Here is a 27,186-nt window from a genome sequence, read left to right as displayed (position 1 = left end):
GGCCTGCGCGATGAGTGGTTAAAACCACAATAACATGACAGAAGAAAAAGAAGAGAAGAGAATAGCAAGCAAGCCAAGCAGAGCAAAGTGAAAAGGTGGAGAAGGGAAATATGAATAATTAGTAAAAAAAAAGCAGAAGCCAGGAGAAGATATAAGGATGAAAAAGAAATGAAAAGCGAAGAGAAGGAACACAAACCGGACAGGGAGGCCGACAACAGGGGATTAGAAGAAACGGGAAACATAAGACGTGGTAGCCCTTCGATTAGAATAAGTAAGGGCTACCTACAACTTTGCTCCCGTCCAACAAAATATGAACATATACAGCATGCAGCCATGCAACCCGTTGACCCATCAAGCAGACAACTCCTCCCTTCCCCCCGACTTCCTAACTCAAAGTTCCTAGATCACCTCCATTATCTAATGGTTAGAGGGGAGGGAAACATCAAGCAGGAGATAAAGAGAAGGGTGATCAACAAGCAGGGAGGAAAGACCCTAGAAAAGAAGTAGAAACCATTTGCCGCATAGAAATGTTGTGATTTTTGTTTTTCAATGTATTTTCTCTCATTTTTTGTCTCTCTTTTAGATAGCAATGCTCTTCATCCCTTCCAAAGCATCCGCATCAAGTCCCGTCGACGAACGTGGGCTGGTCAGGTTACTTCTGCGCTTGTCCTTTTCCTTCTCTTTCTCCTTCGACGGTGCGGCAGAAGGGCCTGTTTCTGGAGGATCATCGGTGGCAACGTCGCTCTTGGAGGTGTCTGACGATGCTGTTGCTGTCGTTGCTGTCGATGTTGTCGATGTTGTCGTGGTGGTGGAAGAGGCAGCATCAGCAACGCCATTGGGACTCTTGGTTGCATCGGAATTCAGAGAACCGGTGCCGTCGATTTTGTTGTTATTGCTGCCGGGGCTCACTGGCGAGGTTGTTTCTTCCGTGACTCGAGCGAGAGGGCTCGAGACCCCAAATCCTGTTTTCGGGCTTGCGTTTGGTCCTCGGGTAGGAAATCGATGGGGAGACCGTCCGCGTTCATCTCCGCCGGCAGCTGTTGTTGGGCTCCCGTAAGGAGAATCTCTGCTTCCATTCACACCGGTATTCACACCGAGTCCGTTCGGTGTCTTTCTCCTCGGAGGCCTCCGGCCGTATTTTTGATCTGTGCGCCAGCGTAGGATTTCGAGATATGGAGGTTCAACACCTGGTTGTTTAAATTGCTTCAGTTTGAGTTCACCAGATTCGTCGTCCACGAAGGATTTTGGGGAGCAAAGATCCTCGGCAACAATGGCAAGAAAGGCGGCCCATGATCTTGCAACGACGTATTTGCAATCATAGTCACGGCCAAATATGATAACCTGGCCCCATTTCCCCGCTGGCCCTGGGGCCAAGTCAACGGCAATGTTGTTTCCACCCCAATCACGAGCCAGAGGGATCCAGCTGGGGTGGGCATATGCCTTCTGGATGGCCTTTGGTGGCTGCGAATCTTGTTTGTCCAACAATTCCTGTCTCCATAGCGGGTTCGAGCCTATTTGAGGTGGTGGTGGCGGAGGCGCTGATGAAGAGGAAGCGGCGGAGCTTCCACCAAATGCTTTCATGGGTGGTTGAGGAGGGGTAACAGTAGTTGTGCTGAGGAATTCTTCGTTCACAGTCCTCCAATTTTTCCATTCCTGGACGATTTCCTCGCAGTCGAGCAACATGCAGCCGAAGATAATGCCTGTTGGTCTTCCACCGCGTTCTTGTCCGTCGTGAATTTGCAGAGATTCCCGAACCTCTAGTGGAAGAGTGCAATCCAGTTCATGTTCCAGCTCGTTCACATCATTCTGCGAGCACCCTTCGCACAATTGATCGTAAAGTTCTTCGTAGTTGCTTTCTGCCCATTGATCGATCTTTTTCCAAGAATGTGAGACAGGTGGAGGGGGCGGGGCGCCGGCATGGAAACTCTGCATTTGTATTTCCGTCGGAGCAACACCATCCGAGCTACTGAGTTCATTAGACCTTCTCTGCTGGGAGGATAACGACCTCATGCCTGGCGAGTAGGGTCTAACGGGAGAGGTGACTCCCCCATGGGAACCTGACCACGCAGGACTGGAGGATCGTTTGGCGGGATTTTCCTCGAAGCTCAGATCCGCACGAGATTCGACAGCGCTTGTAGCCACGGATGTGAGAGGAGCATTGCGGTTCTGGCTAAGGGGAACATGCTGGCCGGTTCGATAGGGAGAGTCGTGGGAGGCGTGTCTGTCATTAGAGGTCATGGTATGCCAGAAGGAGCGAAATGCCGAGCCCAGACTTCGAATAAATTAGCGGGTCAGTTTCCATTATCACTGCGAGTGGAGGGAGGGGGACGGGAGAGGGAACACAAAGCATCCATCCCTTCAACTATTAGTATATAACACTTACGAGGACGCCATGGCGGGGTGAGAGAGGGAGTTAGATGAGATTTGGACAGAAGACGGCGGTTTTCAGAGAGAGTTCGACGTGGATCAAGGGGGTCATCCAGAACGGGGAAGGGTTCGACTCTGGTGTCAACAATCACACAGACTGACAGCAATTCCCAGCCAGATAAAGATTGCAACCATGGAAGAAAAGTATATCCAGCAAGCTGATCGACAATGCCACGCGCGGGGTGCTGTTCTTCCGTCAAGGGAGGTATAGCGAACCGACGGCGCTTCACCCAGGGACAAAAGGGCCTAGAGAAGGGCGGATACAGGAAGAACGAGTACGAGAAGCGGGTCTAGGCCAAGGCAAGACACAGAGAGATTGGCAGGTCGCGTGGAGCGAAAGAAGAGTGCCCAATGTCTTGGTTGACGGCCAAGGCAGATCGCAGCGTAGCCGGTAGGGAGACGATGAACAGAAAGTTGGAGTTGGCGTGGGAGTTGACGTCGAAGTTGGAGCTGGAATTCGCGTTGGAGGGAAAAAGCGAGCCCCCAGCAGCCAATAAACAGCGCGGGTACCGGTACCTTGAAACAAGCCTATCCCGAGCGTGGCAGATGGTACCTGGTACTTAGGCACGGCCGTGGTCGCTCACCGCACACCACCAACCAGTTGTTATTGACAACATCGCTGCTAAAAAAACATCCAGTGTTGATAGAAAAACGGCAATAGGTGGATGCTTTGTATTGTATCATACACGTCTATCGACATCTATCGTTTCCCTTGCTACGGAGCATGCTCTCGTTCAGACAGACACCTCTCCACGCCACGCTCTGTGCAGTTTCATATTGTTATTGTATATCGATCCTTCATTTTGTCCTAGCCTTATCTAATGATTACTAGTAACTACTCCTCCTCCATCCCCCCTTTTTTTTTGGAGAGCTGGCTGTGCACGTCTTCTTCTTCTTTCGCCTGCTTTCGGCCCCTCATCTGGTAGACATTTTTGTGGACGTGAGATGTTTACGCAGCGTAACTTCTGTACCTGAAACCGAAAAAGCTAAAAAAAAGAATCCTCTGTCCCCAAATCAGTGGACCACCAATCGCCAGAGCAAAAACGGTTGTGCCTAACGCTCCCTCATCGCCCATTCGCATCTTCTGCCGTCGATAAGGGAATGAAAATGGGACAAAAGGCGAACAACTAAAAAAAAAAACCCCTTGTAATCTCCGAAATTTAAAAATAATTTAATACCCCCCTTCCCACCCGCCAAACTTCGGCGCTTGCACAGAGTTGGTGTGTGTCATAAATCCAAAGCCCCATTTTCTTTCTTCTACATAATTTTTATTTTTATTTTTTTAAATTTGTCTATTTGTCTATCACCAACTAAGAATGACCAAATCACTCTCGTTCTCTTCCTAGCATGCCAACGCGGGAGTGGATCACCGCCACCGCACGCCCCCTCCGGCCGCTATATTCCTCGATCCGCAACGATCTGCCCACCGAGAGAGCAAGGTGTATTGCGTGAAGCAGGGCCACACTCCCGCACTGCCAACACATATTTGACTCGAATCATTTTATTCTTGTTGTGTGGCGAAAACGCCCCCAATATGCAGGTTTTGCACGCCGCTGCCGGGGGGACCTGGTCGTGGTGCCCTGGTAGCGGCTGGCGAGAAACGCCCTAACGCCCTAAAAATCGCGAGGAGGCGCGCAGGGGGCGAACGATGCAAGCAGCAAGGGAAACTTTTTACCACGGAAAAGAGAAAGAAGATGTGGAGAGATGTGGGGAAGCCAATCAATGATTATTTCACATATATACAGCGTAGAAAAGTAGAAAAAAAAGTAAAATACAAAATAAAAAAAATAGTAATAATAATAATGGTAAATAAATAAACTTAAATACATCTGATTGATTCTTCTTGCCCTGATTTTCAGGAATAAACCCGAGTATTGTCATCAAGAAATAGTAGCAGTTGATCTGTATCACAGACATAGGTTTTTATGTCTCACGAAGGTAGCAATTTCCTATGGTTTTATTTACTTAAATGAAAAAAAAAAAATTGAAATGAATGAAGAATAATCAAAATCAGCTCAGGGATGGTGAAAAAGAGTGTGCATTTGATTTGATGGCATCATGACTGAGCTAGCTAAAACAGCTTATCACTTCCAAGGTTGTGAACTTTGAAGGTAAAGCAAACTACAACATGGTAAACACACATACGCACAAATGCTAGTCAGCCTTCCAGAAGAAAAAAAGGAATGAATGACTGAATGAATGAATAAATGGATGAAAGTGATTGACTGGTAGAATGATAATTAAACATAGAAACATAAAAATTAAAGGAGGGAAGTGGCAGAGAAACAGACCAAAGAAAATCACTGCTCACAGAAGGGAAACGAAAAAAAAAAGTTTGAGAGAAAATATCAAAATGAGTGACTTGGGGGTGGGAAGCAAAATCAAAAAAAAAAAAAAAAAAAAAAGGAAAGTAGCAGAATTGAAAATGGGAGAAAAAGAATACAAGGAAATCGAAACAGGTGTGAGTGTGATGAGTTATCAAGGCAAACAACAGGTGGAAGCATGGCCGTTTGTATTTAGCAGCCGTACGCTGGAACTGTGAATATGAAGAGGGGAAAGGGTTGCAGGACGAGGAGGCGGGGGGAAAAGAACAGGAAAAGCCATCCCAAGCACTTGGAAATATGGTGCTAGGGACATGAAAAATAGAAAAGAAAGAAAGAAAGCAAAGCTTTCACATCACAGACAATGGTTCTGGTATGCGCGTGGAAACGGGGAGCCGTCCCAGGCAAGCCTGGCCAATAACATGAAACCAGTAAACAAATCCCTGGCCCTCGCAGTATTCCTACTCCCAGCATCCTAATTTTTCCTGTCTAAAAAAAAGAAAAAACTCCCTTCCATGGCATCCCTCCATATGCCCTCTAGACGCCGTGCAAACGGAAAGCGAAAGGGGAATAAGAAAAGGAGGCAACGTAAAGGAAAAGAGCCGGACACAAAACGGACATCTTGCAACTCATATGCTCCAAGCCAACCAGTCATATAATCATGTCGATACATCTCACCAGGGGCCATGAAACCAAAAAAGATGAGTGAAGATATAAAACAAGCAGTACGCAAAGGAAACAAGAAAGGACGAAGGGGAAATAAAAAAGAAAGAAAAAGAAACCGAAGCCTTGTAAGTTTAACGCTCCTGGGAATGGCGCGACGATACGAGTAACAACTGGACCAGCTCATAAAAATTATGGAAGAAAAGGTGTAAAAGAGAACCCATAACCATAGCGAAAGCGAGGTTGTCTCAACATTAGTGGTTATCAACGCGGAGTATAACAAGGAGCCGAACAAAGCGGAGTCGAGAAAACGATGCGGCACGAGGAAAATATGAGTTTGGTGAATTATCGAAGAAGAAACACTCTAGTGAGATACTCCAGCTAAGCCCCATCACTAAGCTAGCCTCGACTATGGTTGGAATCGAGCTTCAGGATGCGGCGTAAGTCAGCCTCCATCTGTTTCGCGTCAAGGGGTTTAGAAGGCGTATAGCCAGAACGAGGAGAAGGAACAGCTGGATTCAAGTGGGGATTGACTCTGTTTGGAGTGGGTGACGTGAGGTTGACATATGTTTGAGAACGCTTGGGATTCTCTTGGCTACCATTAGTCGACAAAAGTGGGCTGTCGATAGAACTTGTAGAAGAAAGCTCCCGACGAAGATTAGACGACGGAGTTCGAGACGATTGAGTGCCATTACAAACGGACGATAGGTATTGATGTGCAATACTACCATTATCCGGACTGCGACCTTTTAGGGAACCTTTAGGCTCCTCCGAAGGAACTGGGGTTGGCGGACCGGAGGAGTGTCGAGCGAGTGGCGTGGAACTTCTTGAACCGAAGATGTTTGAGTCGTTAGGCGCCTTGGGCGATGCAGAGGACGGGCGTTGGGGTCGTGGATTTAGTAGCAGATCCTTCAACGCGTCGGTTTTGGCTTTCCTCTGCCCTTCGTCAAGAGGCACGTTGTCGTTAGCTCGTGAAGGGAAGCTGGCTGAACGAAGAGCATTAATCCTGTCCTTGTAGGGAGTAGCAAATGACGGCCCAATCGCCATCTTGCGATTGTCAGGGGATTCCAACTCAAGTGGGAAAATAGCACCAGGAGTTATTTCCCGTGGGGTCGCCTTTGCCTGACTCGGGAGATTTGGCTGTGACGGTGAGGGTTTCACGGATTGTGTCTCGCTGTTGACAGGTCTACTCGCAACTTTCGCCCCCTTTGCAGATTTGAAAAGAAAATCCAAAGGTGACGGAATCTCGTCTGTGCTTTTTGAAAGAGCAACCGTGGCCCTCGGTTTTGTAGGTGTGTGATCGAAAGAGCCTATGGGGTATATCTCTCGCGACTCGCCATCTGGCGATTCCGCAACTTCCTGATCAGGAACAGATTTTGAGAAGAAAGTTGGAATAGGCAAAGCAGAGGGGGCAGGAGACGCATGGAATGTTGGACCAGCATAATGCGTGCCATCTTTGAGGGTGGATGATATGTTGGGTTGTGATGCTGAGTGGCCGTGGCCCAAGGATGAGCAGTTGGTCATTGGGGAAGGGTTTGAGGACTGAGCATTATTCTTCTTCCCAGGCCTCACTTTCTTCTTTTGTGATGCGCCATCAGAAGCAGTGGTATTGGAAGCTTCTCCAGGACTGGGACTTGGTGGGCTGGAACGAGAAGGGGTAGGAGTGAAGTGTTTGAGCTTTCGGTTTGAGGGTCCGCTGCGGAATGCATTATCGGCGGGGGTGCCCGCCTTGGAGTTTTTTCGATTCCGGCGAGGGTTGCGAGGACCCTTTGGGGTAGTAGGGATCGGAGTCGACATTAGGACTCAATAATATGGCTTAATAAATAGGCAGCCTGGATGTAGAGATAATAAGGAAATATAAACGTGAAAGACGAAGCCAAAATAAGATCCGCAAGAAGAGCCGATGGGCTAAATGATGCAGAATGATACAAAGTGGAACACCAAGACGAAGGAATCGAAAGCAGGTCTATTTTCTGGGAATCAAGCTATCGATCAAACGAGTACGAGAGTCAGAGGCAGTCACGAATGCGAGGGAACAAAGATAGCTTCTCGAGGGCGTTTCTTTAGAGGCGATGATGGCGCTGCGTATCCGGGTCGATGAGTAGCTGAAGGGAATGACTGAGTGGAGGAGAGGGAAACAGATGCCTGAAGCATATTCATAATTTAAGAAGAACGCGCATAAGTGGTGGAAATAAATGAGGAATATAATAGTAACTGATATTTGAGAAGGGCAGAAGACGGTGGAAGATATGGATGCAAGTCGATGAGGTTGAAGACGAGGCAGGACGAGGCGTTGCGTTGTTCATGATCGGAGAGCTTGGTGAGAAGCTCCATGGAAAGTGGCGCAGGCTTTGAACAGTCAGGAGATATAGATTTTCCGGAGCCTTTCTGTCTTGCTTATGTCACTAGCTATCAATACTTCATCGAAGAATCAAAAACTCGGTTTTATAGAAAAAGAATATATTAGTTGTAAAGACTGTACTTTTGTTTATAATACTACACAGTAATTCTCACTGTAAAATATCAAACTTAAATTTTATTATAGTTTATAAAAAATTGATTATATATAAATGTATTCTCTGTAACATCATTGTTTATAGATAATGTATGTAGTCTTTAATCAATGAGCAAGGTGTTAAGATTTACAAGCAAATTACTATCAAAGATTATATTCATAATATAATCACAGAGCTGCGCATAATTAATATTTGAAATGACATTGAAACATCTACACCCAGAAAAACCCCTTCAAAATAAAAGATTTCTGTGACTGGTTTTTTGCTCACTGTTAGCCATTCCAAGAGATGTGAAGGTCCCACATAGACTAGTTATTTTATTTTTCACATGTAATCCTCCTCACAAAAGTCATCAAAAATCCAATTTTCTTGAATTTTGACTCTTTCCTCCTCTGTTTCAGCTGCATCAAGAGCATCTGCTTTTAATTTTTGCTCACGTTCTTTTGCTTCATCGTAGTGTGTAACAGGCACCCATCCCTCACTTCCAACTCCAATTGCTTCTTGGCAAGCCTGAAATTGTTCATCAGCTTCTGATTGTTCACGTTCTAGTCGCAAACATTCGCTCAACTCGTCATCTGAAAAGAAGATTGGGCAAGGTGTTCTTGCACCCCGGTCTACTTTTCTCCAATTTCTCGATAGTGCAACTAAATCAGCCTTCAAGGTCACATTGTCACCCTCCCAAGGGTCACTGGCATGCTGAAAAATTCGCCGCCTTAACGCGCTGAAATGATAGGTCAAGGCATCGTAATGCTCAGAATTGTTATCCGCGGTTAATTTGACGTAGAAATAGTGAAGTTGACGCTTGCGGAAAATTTCTGCATGCTGGAACTGCTCTATCCTTTTTAGTTCATCGAAATTGCTTGGTAAATGAGGGGTTTGCAGTGATTCCGAGACCTCGTCGCCATAATTCTGAAGACTTTGTGGAATACCACATTGCAGAAATAGTGGAAGAACCGCACTATGCTGCCAATCGATTAACCCTTTGATTTCTAGCTCATTGGAAACAAATATGTTGTTGGGTTGAAGATCGGGATGTCGTATGACCGGACGATGAAGAGCAGGACAATCACGCGGTATAAGGTGAGGCGCAATTTGCAGGTATTTCTCCAGATTCACAATATGTTCGAGGTGGGATTGGACCTTGTAATTGTACATCTCTCTGCGGAGACGCTGAAATGGCTGAAGAGCTCGTCCAAACTTTTTGAGATACGCAATCTCTTTCGTGGCTCCGGCAGTGAGAACCGCTAAAGAATCTCTGTCTTCCTAGAGTTAACTATTAACGTCTTCTGTATTTAGATGTTCCAATCTGACGGATACGCACATGGTCCGCGCTCAACCGATAAGTCGAGTCTTTTCCCATACCATAATCCGGGTGAAGTATCGGGGCCGATACAGAAGCGGCGGGTCGAGCTAGGGCTTGGAACAATGACTGGGTGGTCGTGGGCTGGTAAATCATCGAAGTAATAGAGACTTCCACTTGCTGGGAACTGTAAACCAAATAGGCGAGACTCCAACTGCACAAGCTTTGTGACAAGCGTTATCCTCTCCTGCTCAGACAAGGTATACCATATATCACCTAGATTTTGCCCTTGGACAAGTTCCATGAAGATGTATTCTGTACCTGCAGAATTATCTGCACTGGTAGAGTAACCTAAAATCTTAGGAACTGGAATGCCATGAGAACGGAGAAAATCTATCGTCGCGACTTCACTTGCGACCACCAGGAATTTTGGTTCGGTAACAGGGTAAGGAATTCGCGCAACAAATTGGAAGCCGTTTCGCATGGTGATCTTAAAACTTCGGTTGAATCCTCCTTCGGCAAGCTTTTCGAAACCGGCGACGTCACCTTCTTTTTGCTGAATCGCTAGGGCAGCAAGGCGCTTCAGTTCAGAGACATTGAAAATACGTCTCCTCTCGCGGCGTCTTAACGCGTCATTGTAGCTAGAGTTGTACATCAGTCAAACAGTTCAGCAGGATGGAGGCGCTAGCCCGCAACATACATCCATCGTCCGGTTGTGTACTCGAACAAGTCACAAGGTTCAGCCATCTTTTGGATTGACGAAAAACCACGCGCGAGTGCTAAGTTTGTCTTGTTGGGGGCGGGGCGTAACTGAAGAAGAGCAGAAAATATTATGCCATCTAAACGCTTAGCCATGGCCGGATGAAGCGAAAAGGCAGTGGGAGATGAAAGGCAGGGTTTTAATAAGCGCCCCTGGGTCTTTGATCGACAGTGTCTGAGGAAGCCAAGAATAACAGAACGCAGAATTCTGAAACACTAACCCAATTTGATAGTTTCCGCAATGTTTCATTGTAAGGCGGTGTGGCCATGAACTTTTTACCAACATGCTAAAAGAAGAATTAACATCTTAATACCTTAAAATCTAACAGAGGTGGTTGAGGGAACTGAGGTACATCATTATTGACCTCTGCAGAGACAACCTAAAAGAGTTTGCTGCATTTACTATCATTATCCGGACAAGCTCCTAACCTTACGCCCAAATCTACAAAAACAAAAAGTGCCCCTGCTTCATTCATTTTCCAACATTTTTCGTAACCTGGCACTTGGAGGAACCAAACCATAGATTCAAATGAACCCTTCAGGTCTGGACTGACTCTGCTGCTTCGTTCAACCCCTTCTCGGCATCTTCCTTCGACCCATCCTTTTTAACCAGGGCAGTTGCCATGACAGCGTGGGTTCCACCATGACCTTCTCTCCATCTTTTGATGGAAGACGGGACTTTTCCAGCGTTCGGTTGCATTTGGAACTTGTGATAAGTCCCATCCTCTTTTGTAACCTCCCCATCATAGTCCCATCGGACTCCGAGCCGTTCTTGCGCCGCTTGAGCCTTCGGGAAAACCGTCCTCCCACGCCCAGCGGTTGGGTTCGTGAATTTTTTCCAGGAATTTCCTTCGAGGGCCTTGCTGACAGCACTTGTAAGTGTTTTCTGCATCGTGATACTGTTGATGCATAGGGTTAACTGGATACAAAGCATGTTTCTGTGAAGAGAACATACCTTTCCACGTAGCAGAGAGAGACGGTTCAATCGGTGTTCAGCCTCGCACTACCAGCCTTAGATGGGTAATAACTTTGTGATTGCAAGGCTTCGGGAATAGAAGAAAACCAAGCAGCGATCTACTTTGGACGGAAAAACTGCTGTATTTATAATTGTGTTCTATGCTGGTGCGTTGGACTCAGTGCTTCCGGCATGCCAGTCCCCTGCATGAGCACAGGAGAGCGCCTAGCCTACAGAATAATCGTCTTTAATTGAGTATTATAACCCCGAATTCGTGTACAACACAAAAAGCCAGTTTCGCATCTTCTGGCATTGCGGCGAGACTTCCTATTCTCTTTGTTGTTGGTATTCACCCAGTTTCCTCACAACGATGGCCATGAATGGTGCCTCATATATGGGCTGAATCAAGCTAATTGAATTAAAAGCCTAGAACTGTTTTCTGAGGAATTTGATTGATCAAAACAACTATATGTTGGGTGGGTGGAGGGGTGTCAGTAAGTACGGGAAACCTTGCTTAGAAGCCGTTTAGCTTCATGCAAGATATGACATGACAGCAACATTGTTGGGGGGTTGGATTGGGTGGTTTATCCGCTCTACTACCAGCACAGTGCTGGTAGTGATCGAGCTCTTTTGTCCCAGTGGTATAACAACGTGTTTCATCCTCGACCCATCACATAAAGGAGAGAGTTGCAGATTAGAATCACAGACTTGAGCAATATTCAAAGAATCGAATCCCCACCAACCTTTCAACTTTACCAAGCCAGCTCATCGATGAAGTACTGCACAAGGAAATCAAGAATCCGGCGGTCCGGCATACACCCAAGCTGATATCAGACCGCATCCGAAATCGATGGTAAGGATTCACGTATCGAATACCAATTAACAAATCATCCGGCGGAGAATCAAACAGGAATGAGAAACAACAAATTTAGATTCCGCAGCAGGGCTGTTGTGATAGAATTGCTGTCTTCAAAATAGCCATAGGACTTAGCTACGACGCTGCTCTGGCTGGAACGGTGGCCTTCAGGCTCATTCACGGTTGGAGTAGTTCTGGAGTGTAACGATTGCATGGATACTACCTGTCACACTAAAAAATCTAATCAACACTAGCAGGTTTACACACTTTCTGCTTGGGTATGTAGCATGGGCGGCACGTTTGGATACGACCCTTTCATTCCTGGTTGTATGATCATGGTGGCAGCGTGGGCAAAAGGCCCATGTTATATAAGAGATGATAATGTCGAAGAACGCTGGAAATAGTTGGATCAACAGCCGTAGTCACGATAAACGCCTGCTGGTGGCTTGGATGGCGTCGAGGTAGTTGCGCTAGCAATATCTTATAGAAGCCTATTCCAACCTCTCTTGTCTAACCTCCCCTGGCTCACTTTGGGGGGATGATTCGTAATGGCTAACTTGGGCATTGTGATACCTATGCCGCAACGAATCAGTTCATTACGCGGCTGGTTACTAGAAAGCAATGCAACTCAGATTTGTTAAGTATATTTTAAAACAGAGTGAATTTACATCTACAATAGTTGAATTTGATGATGATATTTAAAGAATATATATAGTTATTCAGGGGGAAATCCCTTGAGACCCCTTAATAAGTGTACCGCAATTTGAACTTGCAGTTATAAAACGGAGCATCGTTAGATATCATCAATAGATATCATGAGTGGATGTCATTCATTCAAGCAGGTCAGCAGAGAGATAGGCAGATAGTCAGCTAGTAAACTAGTATTGATAGATAGGTTGGTAGCTAGATGGCGATATTTATTCACATAGAGATTGATTGGATATTGAGTAGGAAGGCTGGTTGATAGGTAGGGATGTATATAGGTAGCTAGCTCTCTAGCGGGGATTCCCTATTCCATTAGCAATCGATGGGATATCGAGATCGTAGGTAGGTAGGCAGGCTGGCATGTTGGCAGATAATTCAGGGGTAAGAATAGGATGTATCTGAGCTAATCTACTCCGTAAGAAACTCTAATTTGAACGAAAAATTTACCCACTGTAAAAACGATTTTAATTAAACTTCGCTTCGATCCGTTTAATTATCACGGTCAGAGGTTGCGCTGCGTCTTGTTCTATATCGTCCCGTCAAAAAAAAAAAAAAAAAAAAAAAAAAAAAATCTACCCAAGCATTCTTTCCGGTCTCAGCAACAAACAGCCGAAAACACTTAGTCCTCCCGCCACAAACAAAATAGTGAATGCTCGGCACGAATTGCCTCAGTGCGTGGTTCACTGTTCAGTCAGTAGAACTGCATGTTCCGCGCTCCGCAAGAGTGTTATGAATTACCACCTGGCTGAAACCCTGGCTGTTCAAAACGTAATTCAAATTGCGGACGGTGGTTGGTTGAAACACCTGGATTGCAAGGACAATGCATATGAATGTAAAACCTATCTGCGCGACATTCTGCAGGTTGATGGTGTTGAGGATGTCAATTGATGTAACCTTCAAACTGCTGATTGAGCACCCCAGCTACAGGGTAATTCCAGCTCCGATTCCCATGAGAATACCGAAGCCATAGATATGTGCGGTTGGTGTCGACGGTGAGGGATAAGCCACAAACAATGCATCAGCAAAAGTTATAGCAATGCCCCACACCAAACACATTGGCATTTGGTACTTGATCATGGAGAGGGCCCAACCGCTGGTGAGGTTGAAAGTGATGGCGAACATGAGGTAGAGAAGTAGTCGCAGCGTGGCCATGAGCGATATACCGTTTCTTGTGAACTGGAAGTAGATAGGGATATAGAACATGATGAAGAACTCACATGTATTGGTGCAGGTGGTGATGGTGCGACATAGGATATGTGTTTGGGACCTGGGTGGATGGCGGGGAGCGACCTGGTCTCGGGAGATGTGAGGGTGCAATAGGCTTGTTGCAGTCCATAAAGAGCAAGGAGGACACCATAGATAGAGTACTACCATCAAAAATAGCACAACTATCGCTCCACTGCCACAAGTTGCCGGCGAAGATAATCCCATAGTGAAAGTCCCGCATTCTTGCACTCAGGATAAATCCGAGATAGTTCAAGTTAACCAGTCGATCGTTGAGAGACTTCCTGGGGTCTGGATGAACTGCTGGAAGGCAAAACAAATAGACAGGGCCTGTGATTGCACTGATGATAGGATTGATGTAAAAATAAAAAAGACGACAGAAAAATCTGGGAATCCATCTCCAACCCCAGGTCCCAGAAGCGCGCCCAATCCCAAACAAAACCAGTTCCGGAGAGATACGCGCAAGCTCCTGTCTGGTTGTCATCGCAGAGAAGTAGTTTAAAGCTCCCAGATAGATACCTCACGCTCCGCCAATCACATACCCGACAGTAAAGACACACACACTCGGAGCACTACCGCAAAGAGCGGACCCGGCCTGAAACAATACAATAGCTGCAATATAGAGCCACTTCATGTTGAAGAAAAATGTGAAGAGGAAACTTTAGGGAAGGATGACAACAACTGATCCGAGAGGGAACCCAGGACCAATCCAAGCGAGTTGATCGACGTCGCGGAAAATCTGAATCTGAATGACGTGCAGAGGATCTGTCTGCTGCAATAGTGGTATCAAGTCCATACATCAGAGCTGATAAATAAAGAGCAGCGCAGATCGGAGCCAAGAGAAAGCCAGTAATTTGCGGGCATTGCCAGTGTCATCCATAGCGCCGTCTATATCGCTGAGGGGGTGCCTTTTTCGCTACTTGAATGTTGCTGAGGGCAGTGAGCTTCCATTGCTCGACCTTGTTGACAACCTGATATTCGAGGGACAGTGGATGAGTTGTATCTGAGTCTGCAGTCCCGCGTAATTGAAGCAGAGACGGAAGATGATGTAACAGTCATTTGTTTGTAACTTGGTGTCTTGACTTGAGACAGGGCGATACCTATAGTTATATCGCTGCAACACATCTTTCCATCGCGATAACGGCACCAAACATAACATTTCAGATTCACATTGCAAAGGATCGTGGTGATATACCTTTTCTATAGAAAGTTCATACGCCGTTATATATCCGCTATAGCCGTTGAAAAAAATTTGAAATACCAGGTATCGATTAAAATTTGATCCGCTTTCCAGCACCCAACATGTCGGAGTTAAAGAGGTAAGGATCTCAAAATCATAAAAAGAAGTTGAAAAATGTATTCATAAGTACTGTACATACATATACAAAAGGATTAATGTCGAACGGTTCAGAGTGCAAACGCACAGCCAACACTCGTCGAACATATGCAGATCCACACGAAACTCGGTTTTTGCCTTTGAAAAACGTCGCTAGAATAGACAGACAGCCCAGTTGAATCTGGACTCAAGTTGAACTCAACCTAGAGAAATTAGCTTTGGGAGTTCGCGAGGAATGGCCTTTTCGACTCTGGTAACGAACATTTGAAGGTTGAGATAGTTTTGGAGACTAGTCTAAATGACGTTAGATCGCAATAGCTTCCCGTTTGCGCATACTTGGCCGAGCCGCAGAACATCAATGAAACCACTGTGATATCAACAGCGACCATTGCGGTACAAGCACGTAGGCTTCCAGTATGGATGACATCCTCGCTCCCCTCCAAGACCTCTTCGAGGCTCAAATAGTACGTGCAAATTTATCTCCCCCGGATTTTACTCCCTTCCTTCCCCTCTTCGTCACCCTTCACCAAATCTCTCCCCGCAAAGGACACTTTTGCTGGACCGGCCTGCCGATATAGAGATAGAAGCAATTGTGCCAATCACATGCTGTGCACGGAATATTGACGACATGATATGACAGTGTGGGCCCTTGATGAGCCGGAAGGCAGAGAGCTAATTACCCTTCACAATCAATTACAGGACTTCCACGGCCAACGCTTCGCCGAGAACCTTAATAACGGCATCCTCAGCATCTTCTCCGTAGGTCCCCTTCCTCCCCATCCGCTCACCTACCTCACTCTTGCGGCTGCGTCGGACTCTCCATTTATAAGAATAACTAAGCACGGACTAACAGCCCCCACCCGGCGTTGCTGAAACAACCACACAGGTTATCGCTTTCACTGTTGGCTACGCCTATGAGGATGTACACTTATCCGTCTGGATCGGGTTGGTGGGGATACTCGTTGCGGTGCTCGTGGTTGTTCCGCCCTGGCCGATGTATAATAAGCATCCAGAACCGTGGTTGATTTCCGGAGCTGGGGGTGTGGGGACGACTGGGATTGTGGTGGATGGGGCGAAACGGTGATGAATGGTTTGTTTGTTTGTGGGAGAACCCGCATGGGGGAGGGATGGGAATGAAAACGTGTGTACTTTGGCTTTATTTCGTATTCTGTGTTTTTAGCGATTGGGGTATTTCCCATGGGTTTCAATAAATAGGCGAAAGAAAAACTCAAGGCCTTCAAGCTTCATTAACATGGTGTCGTGACGCCGCAGCGTAGCTACTGTTCTGACCCTCCCCCGTCCAAACTTAGCATCTACGATCTAAATAGCTTGGGTCTCGGATTAACCCTTCGGATAGCATTCCCTATCCAACAGTTTCATTTCGGCGTGAGAATCGGTGGGCTGAGAAAGAAATGTAGTCCCCCAAGAAACAATGAGGGAATCGGGTCCCGGTTCGGTTTCGTTGTGATATTTGGTAATACAATTGTAGCTCTATCGTCCGTATTTCTGAAACTCCCAGTCTCTGTTGTCCAACGGGCATACTTGTCGTGTTCTCAACCATCTGGAGATGCAGTGGAAGTGGAATGCATGCTATAAGCCATATAGGTTATCGATAGAGTATTTTTGGTTAGCCTTGTAAAGAGAACAGGCAGTTTATAAAAAAATAACAAAAGGGAACTATAACTCACGTTACAAATCCCCCAAGCAACTGTGCATTCCTCCGTCGTGGACGAGCCTTGGTTTGCCTGACATTCGATACCTGCAGACATAGCGCAAGGGCAGTCAGCCATGATATCCCGTTCCCATCCCTCAAGCATCCGCCGAACATAATATCTGGCTCCTTTTCGACATCCCCGAGAACTCACATAGATCCATGATATGGTTTCTGCAAATGGCACAGTTATCCACGACGATATCCCACGCCCACAGCGCGACTGCATTCCACTATCACGGGGAATCAAACTCTTAGCAATTTTAATCGGGAAAACGGAACAAAACATATCCTGAGGGCCAAGTCAATCCATGAAACATACTTTTTTCACTTCAAAACGTTTCTTTGCATCTCCTTTGGCATCCCCAAGAGCTGATTTTCCTCCTCTAGCGACAGCTTTCGATTTCCCAGAAGCACCACGCGCAGAATCTTTCATTTCAACGTCTGCCATGGTTGGGGAGACTCGGATACCTCTCTTCTCCCTACTGCTAATATTATATATAAGCTGAAGGTATAAAGAGGGAGCAAGGCTGGCGTTGATATATGTTGCTAGCGTCTCAAAGTTGGGGGGTACAGTCAAGCAAAATGGAAAGCTCTTGCCGGTTGTTGCTGGCACCTTTGGCGGGCGACCCACGTTGGTCGAAATAGATGAGTAACTGCTGGTGGATGATTTAGTGCCGAAGGAAAGTAGCAGTGTTCTTCTAGAGCTCGCGTGCTTCAAGGAAATGTAACAGGTTGGTCACCCCGCAAGACTCCGAGCTCAAGTTGAATGTGAATGTGGCTTACAAAAAGTTGAACCTGGGTAGAAATGGAAAATCAACTTTGCTAACCGGGAACAGTTTAGCTTCTTTCCTATCTTCTTTTGAGATCTGTGACATTGTGATCAACTATTCTTTCCTTATATAGATGTAATATATACTAATTATTGTCGGTCATTTAGAAGGATATCTAGTTGATAGGCTCTGCTGATGGGTGCTGCTAATAAGTTCATGTGTCTCTTGATCAAATCCATCAATTTTTATCAAGAAGAAGGACTTCTTTTAGCTCTTAATAACTTGATAAAGATTAAATTTCAAATATATAATACGCCGTAAGTTGTAGTAAAGCTATATAATAATATCCTTCATTTCACTCTTGATGGAGGCGCAAGGTTGGTTCATTGTAACCATCTCAAGTCCTTGCCACGAAGCCCCAAACGCCATATATTTAGCTAGCCTAGACATTATATACAAATCTTAGTTATCCCATCAAACCCCATGCCCACTCCCATTCCTTCATTGAAATTATTCCTTTATCCCCTAACTACTTTCAACTATCATCATCATGTTCATCTATCTTGTCCCTATCCTCACTGAAAACATTCTACAATATCCTGCTTTTTAAGCCTAAAACCTCGGAAAACCATTGTTCCTTCCCCATCCACATGTAGCTTAGTCTATTCTTTTCGAAGGATTTGCGGCAAACTTCATAGATAGAGGGTAGGGTAGGCTCTTGGCAGTTGATAGGATGATAATATGGAATAGAGAGGGGATCGACCGCGTATGTTAGATGAAGGATGATGGTGAGGATGATTGATCACGTTCGATGGATGGCTTCTGTTGATATTTGAGGTAAACACCCCTTCAACTAGAAGTCACGCTTTGACCTTGTTGCCTGCAACTTATGCAGGCAACGCGGTAAAGAGGGTGGTGCAATATGAGAGGCAGTAAGCCTACCAGGGGCATTGCATGCATCATCATTGCAAAAAAACAACTTAGAAGATAGCTGGCCTCTTCAAGGCACTTAATCTGCTCCAAAACCAACAATAATCATCACCGCTATTGTAGAGAACACGGAATCAACCTCTAGGCTAAATCCTTTTAAGCATTTGATGGCACTGAAGCACCAAAGGGTCCATAATCGGATGGAGGTGGAAGGTTAGTTGATGCCATGACCACCGGTTTAAGCAGTGCTGCACCCGCTAGATAGTTACAAATTTACAACGAGCTAACCTTAACAGTATGGGTGTTGCCGAAGCTAACTAACCATTAGGCCGCCGGGGCAAAAGACGAATCACCCCATCCAATCCCTCCAGCATTGACTGTGGGTGTGGGGTTCATCACGTCCGGGCCGCTCGGTCAACCGCTGCCCAACAAAAAGTGTTTAAATTTTATTCTTTAATTTTGTTGACATCTCTAACTATCACTCATTAGAAAATTATATAATTTATATCTATTTAAATAGTATTGCAATCATTAGGTAGTTATAGCAAATCAACTTTTTATCTCCATCAATTTTCTCAGAAACAAGCATATAGATAGTTAAGTGAGCGAAGCGGTGGTGAATCTCGAGCGGAAGTAACTACTTGACATGATTCACTGGGTTATTCTGCAGGTTCCTCCCCTCCACCCCCCACAACCCCACTTTATCTACAGAGTATTCAGTACTTGAAACGCCCATAAGAAAAGTGAGAATTAGCACATCCGAGCCGACTTCAATAGTGAGTGAGGGGCCCAGTCTGACCTGACCTGGCCCATAAAAAAAGGGTGAGCTGAGTTGAATACTTCTATAGGATAAAACACAATATAATACAAGGTTATAATTAATATTTATTTATAAATTGCAATATTGTATAAAATATAAAACACAGCGTTCAACTGAGCCTTTGACTAGTGAGAGAAATTGCAAAGTCACATTACTTTTCTTGGCACGGGTCAGTTCCAGGTTGATATGCAGTCTCGAAATTGGTTAAGCAAGCTCTGCAGAATTCAAGGCCATCAGGATTGACTGTGAAAGCATTTGCATGATACTATCCATAGAATGAATCTATTGATTCTGATGCCTTTTCCTCTCCCAAAGCATGTATGTACTGAATCATTGAAACTACTACATCTGTGGTCACAAAGTCCCGTGGAAGAATCAGCAGCAGATATTCGGGATGGTTCAGTGGCTTTGTCTAACAAATGAGGCTAAGGAGTGAAGAGATCAAAAGAAGAAAGTTCACTGACAGGTTGCAGTTACATAGCGCATTGAACAATCTCACTATGCATCGTGAGGAGACTCAACTGCTGATATTCAGCTATCCACCCGCCTTTGCTCTTCCCAGTCGATGAAGTTCGGCAACTTCAGTTGCCAACTCTGGGATGAGTACGAGGAACTCACCTCCCGAGCGCTCACAGTTTAGGGCGAGAGGCTTTACATCTGTACATGTACATGCATGTAAGTCTGAGAATAGAATGAAGTAAGATGGTTACAAACTATCTGTTAGGCCACTAAGGCAAAAGATCTCTCTCACACCAGCGCCATGCTGGTAGAAGAGGGGACGAACCAATCCAGACCCCCAACACTATCTAAGCTAGGTAGCTTGTGATTCTTGCCTGCTGATCGGCTCCCATACCGAGTTCCGTGGTTATCGCGCAGCATTACTTCCAAGAGTCTACCATACAAATAATATGGAAAGATCTTTTGAATCTTTGGTGATTGGCAGCTCCTACGTGGGAGAAAGTAATTGACCTTTTGGAACAAACTACAGCCTCAGGAACTTGGCCTGCGAAATGGCCCATTTATCAGAGACTTCTCCCGACTCGCCTGTCATTTGGGATTACTGAGTTGTGCCTGGATGAGATTTTTCGCCCATCCTATACAGCATAGTATCCCTGCCTATAAAACTTGAATTCGACGTCCAGCCTGCTGATAACGGGGGCCGAGATGATCCTTCGACATAATATCCTTCTTTTCGGAGCTATTTCGTTTATTCTACACGACTCAAACTATCCATTACTCTTCATGGGTGAAGTAACGGGCTTTTACAGATCCCTACTCATACAGACCAAGGGCCTGAGAATTTCTTCAACGTGACATTGCTGTTGCATTCAAGACTTAGCGTGCAAAATTTCGCCCACGCCAGTATGGGGAGCTGGCGGGTGGATATACTATAAGTACCCCCGACTGATGATGGCTACCTCAATGGGAGTTGAAAGTCAAATCACCTTGATCCCACCTTGCTTTCATCAATATCAACAATTCAACAACTTCCGGTAACATGTTTTTCACAGTTGTCCTCAAATATGCTGCCCTTCTCATGACTACCAGTGCCGCTTCACTGCCGGCTACCATCCCTGGATTCGAGGCTGGGATCCGCACTGTCTGCTTCGATGAGACTCCCAACCTACATTGCTACTCAGGAGGGAACGACATCCCTCAGAATGTCGACCCAGCAGACGTTAGCTTCATCGCAAGCTATCTGCGCGCCTACGGCCGGCAGACTAGAATTGGTAGATGTATGTGCTAATAAATTCTGTTATTTACATACTTAGGGCACGATTGTGCCCAACGGGCATGCCAGAGATGTCAATCGCAGCAGACTGCTAACCTGTTTATCAATAGTGTTCACCATGAAGGCGGCCGACGCGTCTGACTGTGGAGAATGGGCTCTGTATGCACGTGGCACAGCGGCAGCCTACGCCAAAAAGATCAACATGACATATGACTCCTCAGTCCTCTTTTCTGATATTGCAGACACAATCGACGGTGGCAAGAAGTCAGAGGCTGACAGCATCCTCAAGTGTCAAGCGGATGGTGGCTCTTTCGGTACACAGATTGCAGATGTAGCTGCTCCAGCATATGTGACCCCAGAATATGTTGAGGCAGGTTTCAAGCCTGATGGCATTCTCATAAAGATTGTATCAAACAAAGAGCTTTAGTGGGATTTCTCTTATATCGATGTGTGGGAGTAAAAACTTTGCTCAGGTTGCTTGAATGGGTGGCTTCGATTGGAATTAGCACTCTAGGTGTCAAAGACATTTATCTCATTGATGAAGATTTAAGTTACGATCATATTTAGCTCCATAGAGTGGTGAAAATTCATTGATAAGTTTTGGGACGGTGGACGCAAGATTGTAAAATCGATTGGTTAGAATCCTCATCTGTGTGAATCTTCATCTGTGCAACACGTTAAATATCAATTTTGGCTCTGATTTATTCCATATTTTTTCCGTCTTGATTGCTTCCTCGTTTGCTTCGGTTCCCCTTGTTTGATCATTGTTTGCTTAGCATATTTGATTCCGGCCCATGAGCTCCATTGATATCGCCTATCATATTCTAGCCCAGGGTCTATCTTGCGTACGTCCATGATATGGCATTTCCTTTGTGCATGTTCCTCTGGTTGCTCTTCTCCCTCATTTCTTTGTCTCTCTCTCACCTTTGTTTTCCTTCGAATCCTTTCAATTCGCCTATTTTGTCTAGCTGTGGAGGGAAGTATAAAAACCTCACCGGTTCTGGATATCTATATCTATATTCTTAAACTGTAATAAATCATACTTTGCAAGTCAGCTTGAGATTTGCATCTGAACAGAAGCCCTGTCACTATTTCAGATTCGCAATTCTCGCAAGAACGCGGCCCGATGCACACTGCCCTTCAGCGTCCAGCCATCGTCATCCCTCGTCTCATCAATTATGCTATTCCACCCTTCACGCTGGGCAAGCATGAAGCGGCGCCCGCGCTGCGGGACTGCGCCGGCACGTACCAGATATCGGCTTGCTGAGGGACCGATGAGGCTCAGCGCCGCAAGACCATTCATTCTGCGCCACACCAACTGCGGCACCGGCTTCTCTGAATTCGGCGGCGGACTCCAAGATGCGGACGCATAGACGGGGGTGTTTGAGTAAGGCGTGCAGGAGGGAGGCGCCTGCCGTGCCACCGCCGGTTATGGCGGTTCGGATTGGAGTAAACATGATAGAATATTATGTCTAGCTAATTAACTCGCTGGTATTTGGTTTTTTTGGTGTATAGATCGATAAAGAGAAACTATACGGAGAGATCACTCTTCCACGGGCTGTACGTGGATTTCTCATAAACATCTTGAGTACAGGCAACCAACCCCCCATGTCCCTCAATATCAGGGCATGGAAAGTAAGTTATAGTTACAGGATGTGCTTAGGAATGCATGACTAAATACTCCGAAGAGCATCCCTCAAAATCCATGCACCACGCGATATTTCTATATGTCTATGCTTCCTTCGTGAAGTTGAATAGGGATATCTGCATACAGGGCCTGGGTTTGTCGACCCAGAATCCTGATAAGCGATTTTCTCTCCCCAGTTACTTAACAGGACAGTGTTGGAAATACTCACATTGTTGATTGACAACATTGATCTTGTTTTTGCTTCTTCTTCTCTATAATGCACCTCTTCAAGGCTGTAATGGTTCTACATTCGATACCGCGCCAGGTGAGATTCCAGAACCAGAGAGGTGAAAGACGGGCGATCAGGGGCCCGGGTACGTGTTGAAGTGGATCTTCGGTGTAAAGTTTGATAAGCACAGCGGTTAACTTAGGATGAATGTTGAGATTATGGGGCTGTCTGTGCTGATGAACGGCGGATTCGAGAGATAATTTTGCAGTGTTGCGAGGATGGCCGTTGTAGGCATTAGGAGGGTTGATGTAAAGTATGAATATACGGGGGGGACAATTCAATCTTCTTAAATAGCGACATACGTATTGTACAAAGCAAGATAGCTTTGGCGAGGGGAATTTCGGTTGTTGAGTTTTCGAAGATAGGGGAGGGAGGGGCTCCAGGTTCGTTTTTACCAAGTTATGACTGTTCTATCCAGCCTTTTCATCCATCTTCTCTCTAAGGCACGATCACCATCGGGTGACCATCAAAGCTGGGTAACCAAGTGGCTAGATGATGCTGCGTGTCGCACATTCCTGCCATTGTGTTGCGGCTCTATAGTCTTTGTAACGAGACATAAGTTCGATAGAACATCCATGCTCTGTCTGATTAAGCCTAATAGTTAAGCATAACTTACCGACTAACCTAAAATATATTATATGGAGTTATCCACGCCCTTAGATTCTTGGTCCAGTATCAACAATGGTGGAAACAAAATAGAGAACCCAAATTGCTGTATCTGATATTGAGGTTGCAACTCTTGTTACTGCATTTCCTGTTATGAAACCAATAGATAGCATCAGTTGATATCATTCATTCAAGCAGGTCAGTACATAGATAGGCAGATAAGCGGGCAGGTAGTCAGCTAGTAAGCTAGCTTTGATAGATAGATGAGTAGCTAGATGGTGATATTTATTCTTATAGAGATTAATTGAATATTGAGCAGGCAGGTTGGTTGATAGATAGAGGTAGATAGATAGCTAGTTATGTAGTTAGAATTTTATATTCCATTAGCAATCGATTGATTGTCAAGCAGGTAGGTAGGTAGATAGATAGATACCTAGCATTCTCTATTCTATTAGCAATTGATTGGATATCGAGCAGATAGATAGAAAGGTAGGTAGGTAGGTAGGCAGGAAGGTAGATAATTCAGGGGTAAGAAGGGAAGTATCTAAGTCAATTATGAATTAGTGTTGAACTCAAGTCTTCACTGCATAAAATAAAAGTGGGAATTATTCAGTATGTACGGAGTAGACCAATCAGAGTTGCAAAAATCTCCTCTAAATCATTGAGATTCAAGTCATATTTTTTCAAACATTGATGTTCAAATCATTTCAACCACAAAAATGATGCAACTTTTGTGTTCCCCCCTCCCCCACCCCCCAAGAGCTTCGTATGATGCCGAGAGACTTGGCTTCGCTCTGTCTATTAAAAAGGCAGTAGTTAATTTTCAAACCTAGGATCTACTGTAGAAGCATGAGTTAAGGACTGCATGCAGCCGAGTTAGCTATCTACATCGTAAAACTTAAGGTGAACACAGCATCTCAATCTGTTTGAGTTGGCTTTCATTACTTACTTTTATGGGGAGTGGGGAAAACACAGCAGACCATGTTCAATGTGTCAGAAATTGCTGTTGGCCTAGGCTATGTATTGTATAAAAAACCAATGGGTGACATAAATAGCCACCAACAAAGCAACTACCTGCCTTCTCATTACTAGACTAAGAGCGTTTATTTTGCCCATTCTGCCTAAAGCTCATCACAACAGCGGTGTATCACTCTTGGGCTAGTTTGGACTGTAGCTTGCTCTCCCTCCAGTACCATCCAAATGCGAAGGCAGCACCTGGGCCAACAAAGGCAGTAAAAATGGGGAGAGCAGCAACCGGGACAAGCCATTCTCCTCGTCTGATCAGGCCGGCACAGTGGAGATCAAAGAACAGATACCCAAGCCATAGGAAAGAAGTCCCGAATACAGCAATCTCGTCATACTGCAGGGCACGTCGCATGTGGGGGACAAATTCAGATTGGGCAGAGCTGCTAGGTATGAAGACTGTTGATAAGGGGTATGGACAGTTCACGAGCATGTATACCCAGACTCCTGCCGAGATGATACTCATAAGGCTCAGTGGAAGTTTTGGAGATGTAAGCCACTTGATAGTTGTGGCTCTGAGAGAGGGAGAAGTGCCAATTAACTTGGAAATCACGAAGTTGGCTATGCCCACCCAAAGAGGGCTCATTTGCCACGCCCATGTCCAGTAATGCCGCGTGGTAGGCTGGGGAGCCAGGTATGCCGCGAACACCTCACAAGTATGAAGAAGAAGGAGGATCGGAAGTAGTGTCACGTTGTGCTCAGGAGCTAGTCTCTTCTTCAAAGGGAGCTGGATGAGAGCCGAGGTTGAGGGCCCGAAAGTGAAGCAGAGAAAATAGAACAACGGCGCAACGGACCCGAGGCCCAAAAGCTGACCCGCAAAAGCAAATATGGTCGGGCTGGTGTCGATTTGTTAGCGTTACTCAACCCATTTTCTCGATGATAGTTACTCGGAAAATAGTAAGTAATGTGGACCCACAAATATGCTGGTGTCCATGCATTACCCACGCGGCTTGACTCCAGAAGCCACACAACATATACAGACCCCAGATCATTCAGAAACGAAAACATCTGCCATGAGCTCACGACATCATAGCCGAGAGTCGATGGAGAGAAGGACACCGTAGTCCCGCGCCATAGTTCGTTGAGGAATTCCGCGTAGTGAAAATGGGAGAGAATGGGGATGGACCCGTTGCTCCATTTAATCTTCCTAGATCTCAAGAACGGCTCCTGATGGGCGACCATTTTTTCAATGTCCATCACCTGAAGACAGAGCAGCGTGAGGCCGAGAAAAGGTATGGCCAGAATTGCCCGCTGCCGTTTGGAAGGTGTCGATGGCATGGTAGAACTATGTAGAAACGAGCAAGGTAACTATGGGAGGGCTGAAGATTGGAATGGGTGACATGAAAAGGTGGAAGTCAGGTTTTCTAAAAGCAGTGAGTGGTTTAGAACACCACCGGAGATAGAGGTTGGAACTATCCAACCTTGCAGTTTCTGTAACGATTTCCCGGGTTGGGGGTTCAACGGTCACTGAAAGCCCCTGACTTCGGGCACTACAGTAACCAACCTCAAGCCTCGTAACCCCTGGAGTGAAGATGTATGGCAGAACGTATCATTTGATAGTGTCGACATGACATGATTTTATATGCAGCGGTGGCTTGAATCGCTAAGTATATCAAGGGACCGCGGAACAGCAACAGTTATTATTTACCTTGGATCTTGGTCAAGAAGAATGCTCTCTTGGCGCAGTGATCTGGGCTGGATCAAATCCTTGATCAAGTTTGTTGGCATCATTTATACTGCGGCACGATAGATTTACGCCATTGAGTTTGTTGTCCCTGCGCCGCGTGAACGGGTTTTGTCACGAAATTATCAGGGAGCATGAATGTTACTGGAGAGCTCGATGTCCTTGACGTGCATTTGGCTGTTCTCACATCCAATAACATGCAGAGTAATCCTTGAGAAAGTTTGTATGTTCTTTGCGTACCACCAGGCAATAAATGGCAATAAATGGCACGCATCAATATTTTGACAGAATGGTACCTTATGAAACTCAGCAGCACCAAATGTTATTTAAATGCAACTAATAGATATTATTTGATGGCAGTAAATGGCACGTTGTCGGAGATAATATCTCGCATATCAAGCTATCTGAGACCTGAGCACTGCCCCGCTGAATCTCAGTGCTGCCCCTCTCATGTGATCAAGCATTCTCTTCCTTATAAATACTGCCTAGTTATCATGTAATTATCAGAGTTAGAATAGTTAGTCAATTCAATTATCTATCGATATTCAGTATTTGGGTCAATATTCGGACATTATTCAGTTCCAACACACGTATTCAAAGTTTGTGGGATGTAATGGGGACTCAACATGATCACTCTAACGATCATCATTTCCCATACAAATTGACAAAATTATCTATAGATGGAGGTGGAAGGTTGGTTCATTGTAAGTAACTGGCGGGCGCAGCACTGCTTAAATAGGTGTGGTCCTGTGGCATTCTAGGGATGCCAACATCCACTCCATATATCAATCATTTATAATTATATTTAATTTTTTATTGGTAATCTATAATCTACTATCAAATCTAACTATTATGAAAAATTGATAATATAAAAAAGTACATTGATCATTGTAGATTACATATGTAAAAAGTTCTAAGTATTTCTTTAT

The 27,186-nt window shown here is 45.4% G+C and overlaps 12 protein-coding genes across 12 annotated transcripts; 4 read left to right on the top strand and 8 right to left on the bottom strand.

Annotated features, from left to right (window-relative positions):
- Positions 1–97: 97 nt before the first annotated feature.
- On the bottom strand, positions 98–2,845 carry HCBG_02154 (glucan synthesis regulatory protein; the record flags this gene model as incomplete). Its single annotated transcript, XM_045429203.1, has 2 exons — positions 98–2,272; positions 2,384–2,845. The coding sequence occupies 2 exons, from the start codon at positions 2,392–2,394 to the stop codon at positions 580–582; spliced, it is 1,704 nt and encodes a 567-aa protein (XP_045290988.1).
- On the top strand, positions 2,779–3,917 carry HCBG_02153 (uncharacterized protein; the record flags this gene model as incomplete). Its single annotated transcript, XM_045429202.1, has 2 exons — positions 2,779–2,976; positions 3,774–3,917. 2 exons carry the CDS (start codon positions 2,779–2,781, stop codon positions 3,915–3,917), a joined length of 342 nt encoding a protein of 113 aa, XP_045290989.1.
- Positions 3,918–5,810: 1,893 nt separating this feature from the next.
- On the bottom strand, positions 5,811–7,208 carry HCBG_02152 (uncharacterized protein; the record flags this gene model as incomplete). The annotated part of the gene is made up of 1 exon (XM_045429201.1): positions 5,811–7,208. One exon carries the CDS (start codon positions 7,206–7,208, stop codon positions 5,811–5,813), a length of 1,398 nt encoding a protein of 465 aa, XP_045290987.1.
- A 1,043-nt stretch (positions 7,209–8,251) lies between these two features.
- On the bottom strand, positions 8,252–10,082 carry HCBG_02151 (uncharacterized protein; the record flags this gene model as incomplete). Its single annotated transcript, XM_045429200.1, has 3 exons — positions 8,252–9,171; positions 9,249–9,868; positions 9,928–10,082. 3 exons carry the CDS (start codon positions 10,080–10,082, stop codon positions 8,252–8,254), a joined length of 1,695 nt encoding a protein of 564 aa, XP_045290986.1.
- A 442-nt stretch (positions 10,083–10,524) lies between these two features.
- HCBG_02150 (uncharacterized protein) lies at positions 10,525–10,878 on the bottom strand (the record flags this gene model as incomplete). The annotated part of the gene is made up of 1 exon (XM_045429199.1): positions 10,525–10,878. One exon carries the CDS (start codon positions 10,876–10,878, stop codon positions 10,525–10,527), a length of 354 nt encoding a protein of 117 aa, XP_045290985.1.
- A 2,545-nt stretch (positions 10,879–13,423) lies between these two features.
- HCBG_02149 (uncharacterized protein) lies at positions 13,424–15,451 on the bottom strand (the record flags this gene model as incomplete). The annotated part of the gene is made up of 5 exons (XM_045429198.1): positions 13,424–13,670; positions 13,720–14,199; positions 14,647–14,921; positions 15,106–15,215; positions 15,325–15,451. The coding sequence occupies 5 exons, from the start codon at positions 15,449–15,451 to the stop codon at positions 13,424–13,426; spliced, it is 1,239 nt and encodes a 412-aa protein (XP_045290983.1).
- HCBG_02148 (uncharacterized protein) lies at positions 15,446–16,311 on the top strand (the record flags this gene model as incomplete). Its single annotated transcript, XM_045429197.1, has 3 exons — positions 15,446–15,526; positions 15,762–15,821; positions 15,949–16,311. The coding sequence occupies 3 exons, from the start codon at positions 15,479–15,481 to the stop codon at positions 16,144–16,146; spliced, it is 306 nt and encodes a 101-aa protein (XP_045290984.1).
- Positions 16,312–16,553: 242 nt separating this feature from the next.
- On the bottom strand, positions 16,554–17,224 carry HCBG_02147 (RING-box protein HRT1; the record flags this gene model as incomplete). The annotated part of the gene is made up of 4 exons (XM_045429196.1): positions 16,554–16,652; positions 16,751–16,821; positions 16,928–17,006; positions 17,096–17,224. 4 exons carry the CDS (start codon positions 17,222–17,224, stop codon positions 16,554–16,556), a joined length of 378 nt encoding a protein of 125 aa, XP_045290982.1.
- Positions 17,225–19,862: 2,638 nt separating this feature from the next.
- Positions 19,863–21,680, top strand: HCBG_02146 (uncharacterized protein; the record flags this gene model as incomplete). Its single annotated transcript, XM_045429195.1, has 3 exons — positions 19,863–19,993; positions 20,285–21,032; positions 21,139–21,680. The coding sequence occupies 2 exons, from the start codon at positions 20,795–20,797 to the stop codon at positions 21,453–21,455; spliced, it is 555 nt and encodes a 184-aa protein (XP_045290981.1).
- Positions 21,681–22,121: 441 nt separating this feature from the next.
- Positions 22,122–22,485, bottom strand: HCBG_02145 (uncharacterized protein; the record flags this gene model as incomplete). Its single annotated transcript, XM_045429194.1, has 2 exons — positions 22,122–22,291; positions 22,344–22,485. 2 exons carry the CDS (start codon positions 22,483–22,485, stop codon positions 22,122–22,124), a joined length of 312 nt encoding a protein of 103 aa, XP_045290980.1.
- A 151-nt stretch (positions 22,486–22,636) lies between these two features.
- On the top strand, positions 22,637–23,549 carry HCBG_02144 (uncharacterized protein; the record flags this gene model as incomplete). Its single annotated transcript, XM_045429193.1, has 4 exons — positions 22,637–22,663; positions 22,948–23,029; positions 23,176–23,197; positions 23,363–23,549. 4 exons carry the CDS (start codon positions 22,637–22,639, stop codon positions 23,547–23,549), a joined length of 318 nt encoding a protein of 105 aa, XP_045290979.1.
- Positions 23,550–24,697: 1,148 nt separating this feature from the next.
- HCBG_02143 (uncharacterized protein) lies at positions 24,698–25,851 on the bottom strand (the record flags this gene model as incomplete). The annotated part of the gene is made up of 2 exons (XM_045429192.1): positions 24,698–25,409; positions 25,490–25,851. 2 exons carry the CDS (start codon positions 25,849–25,851, stop codon positions 24,698–24,700), a joined length of 1,074 nt encoding a protein of 357 aa, XP_045290978.1.
- Positions 25,852–27,186: the final 1,335 nt, after the last annotated feature.

This window comes from Histoplasma capsulatum (assembly GCF_000150115.1).
Source record: "Histoplasma capsulatum G186AR genomic scaffold supercont2.2, whole genome shotgun sequence".
Taxonomy (NCBI): Eukaryota; Fungi; Ascomycota; class Eurotiomycetes; order Onygenales; family Ajellomycetaceae; genus Histoplasma; species Histoplasma capsulatum.
This window is presented reverse-complemented; position numbering and strand designations above follow the sequence as displayed.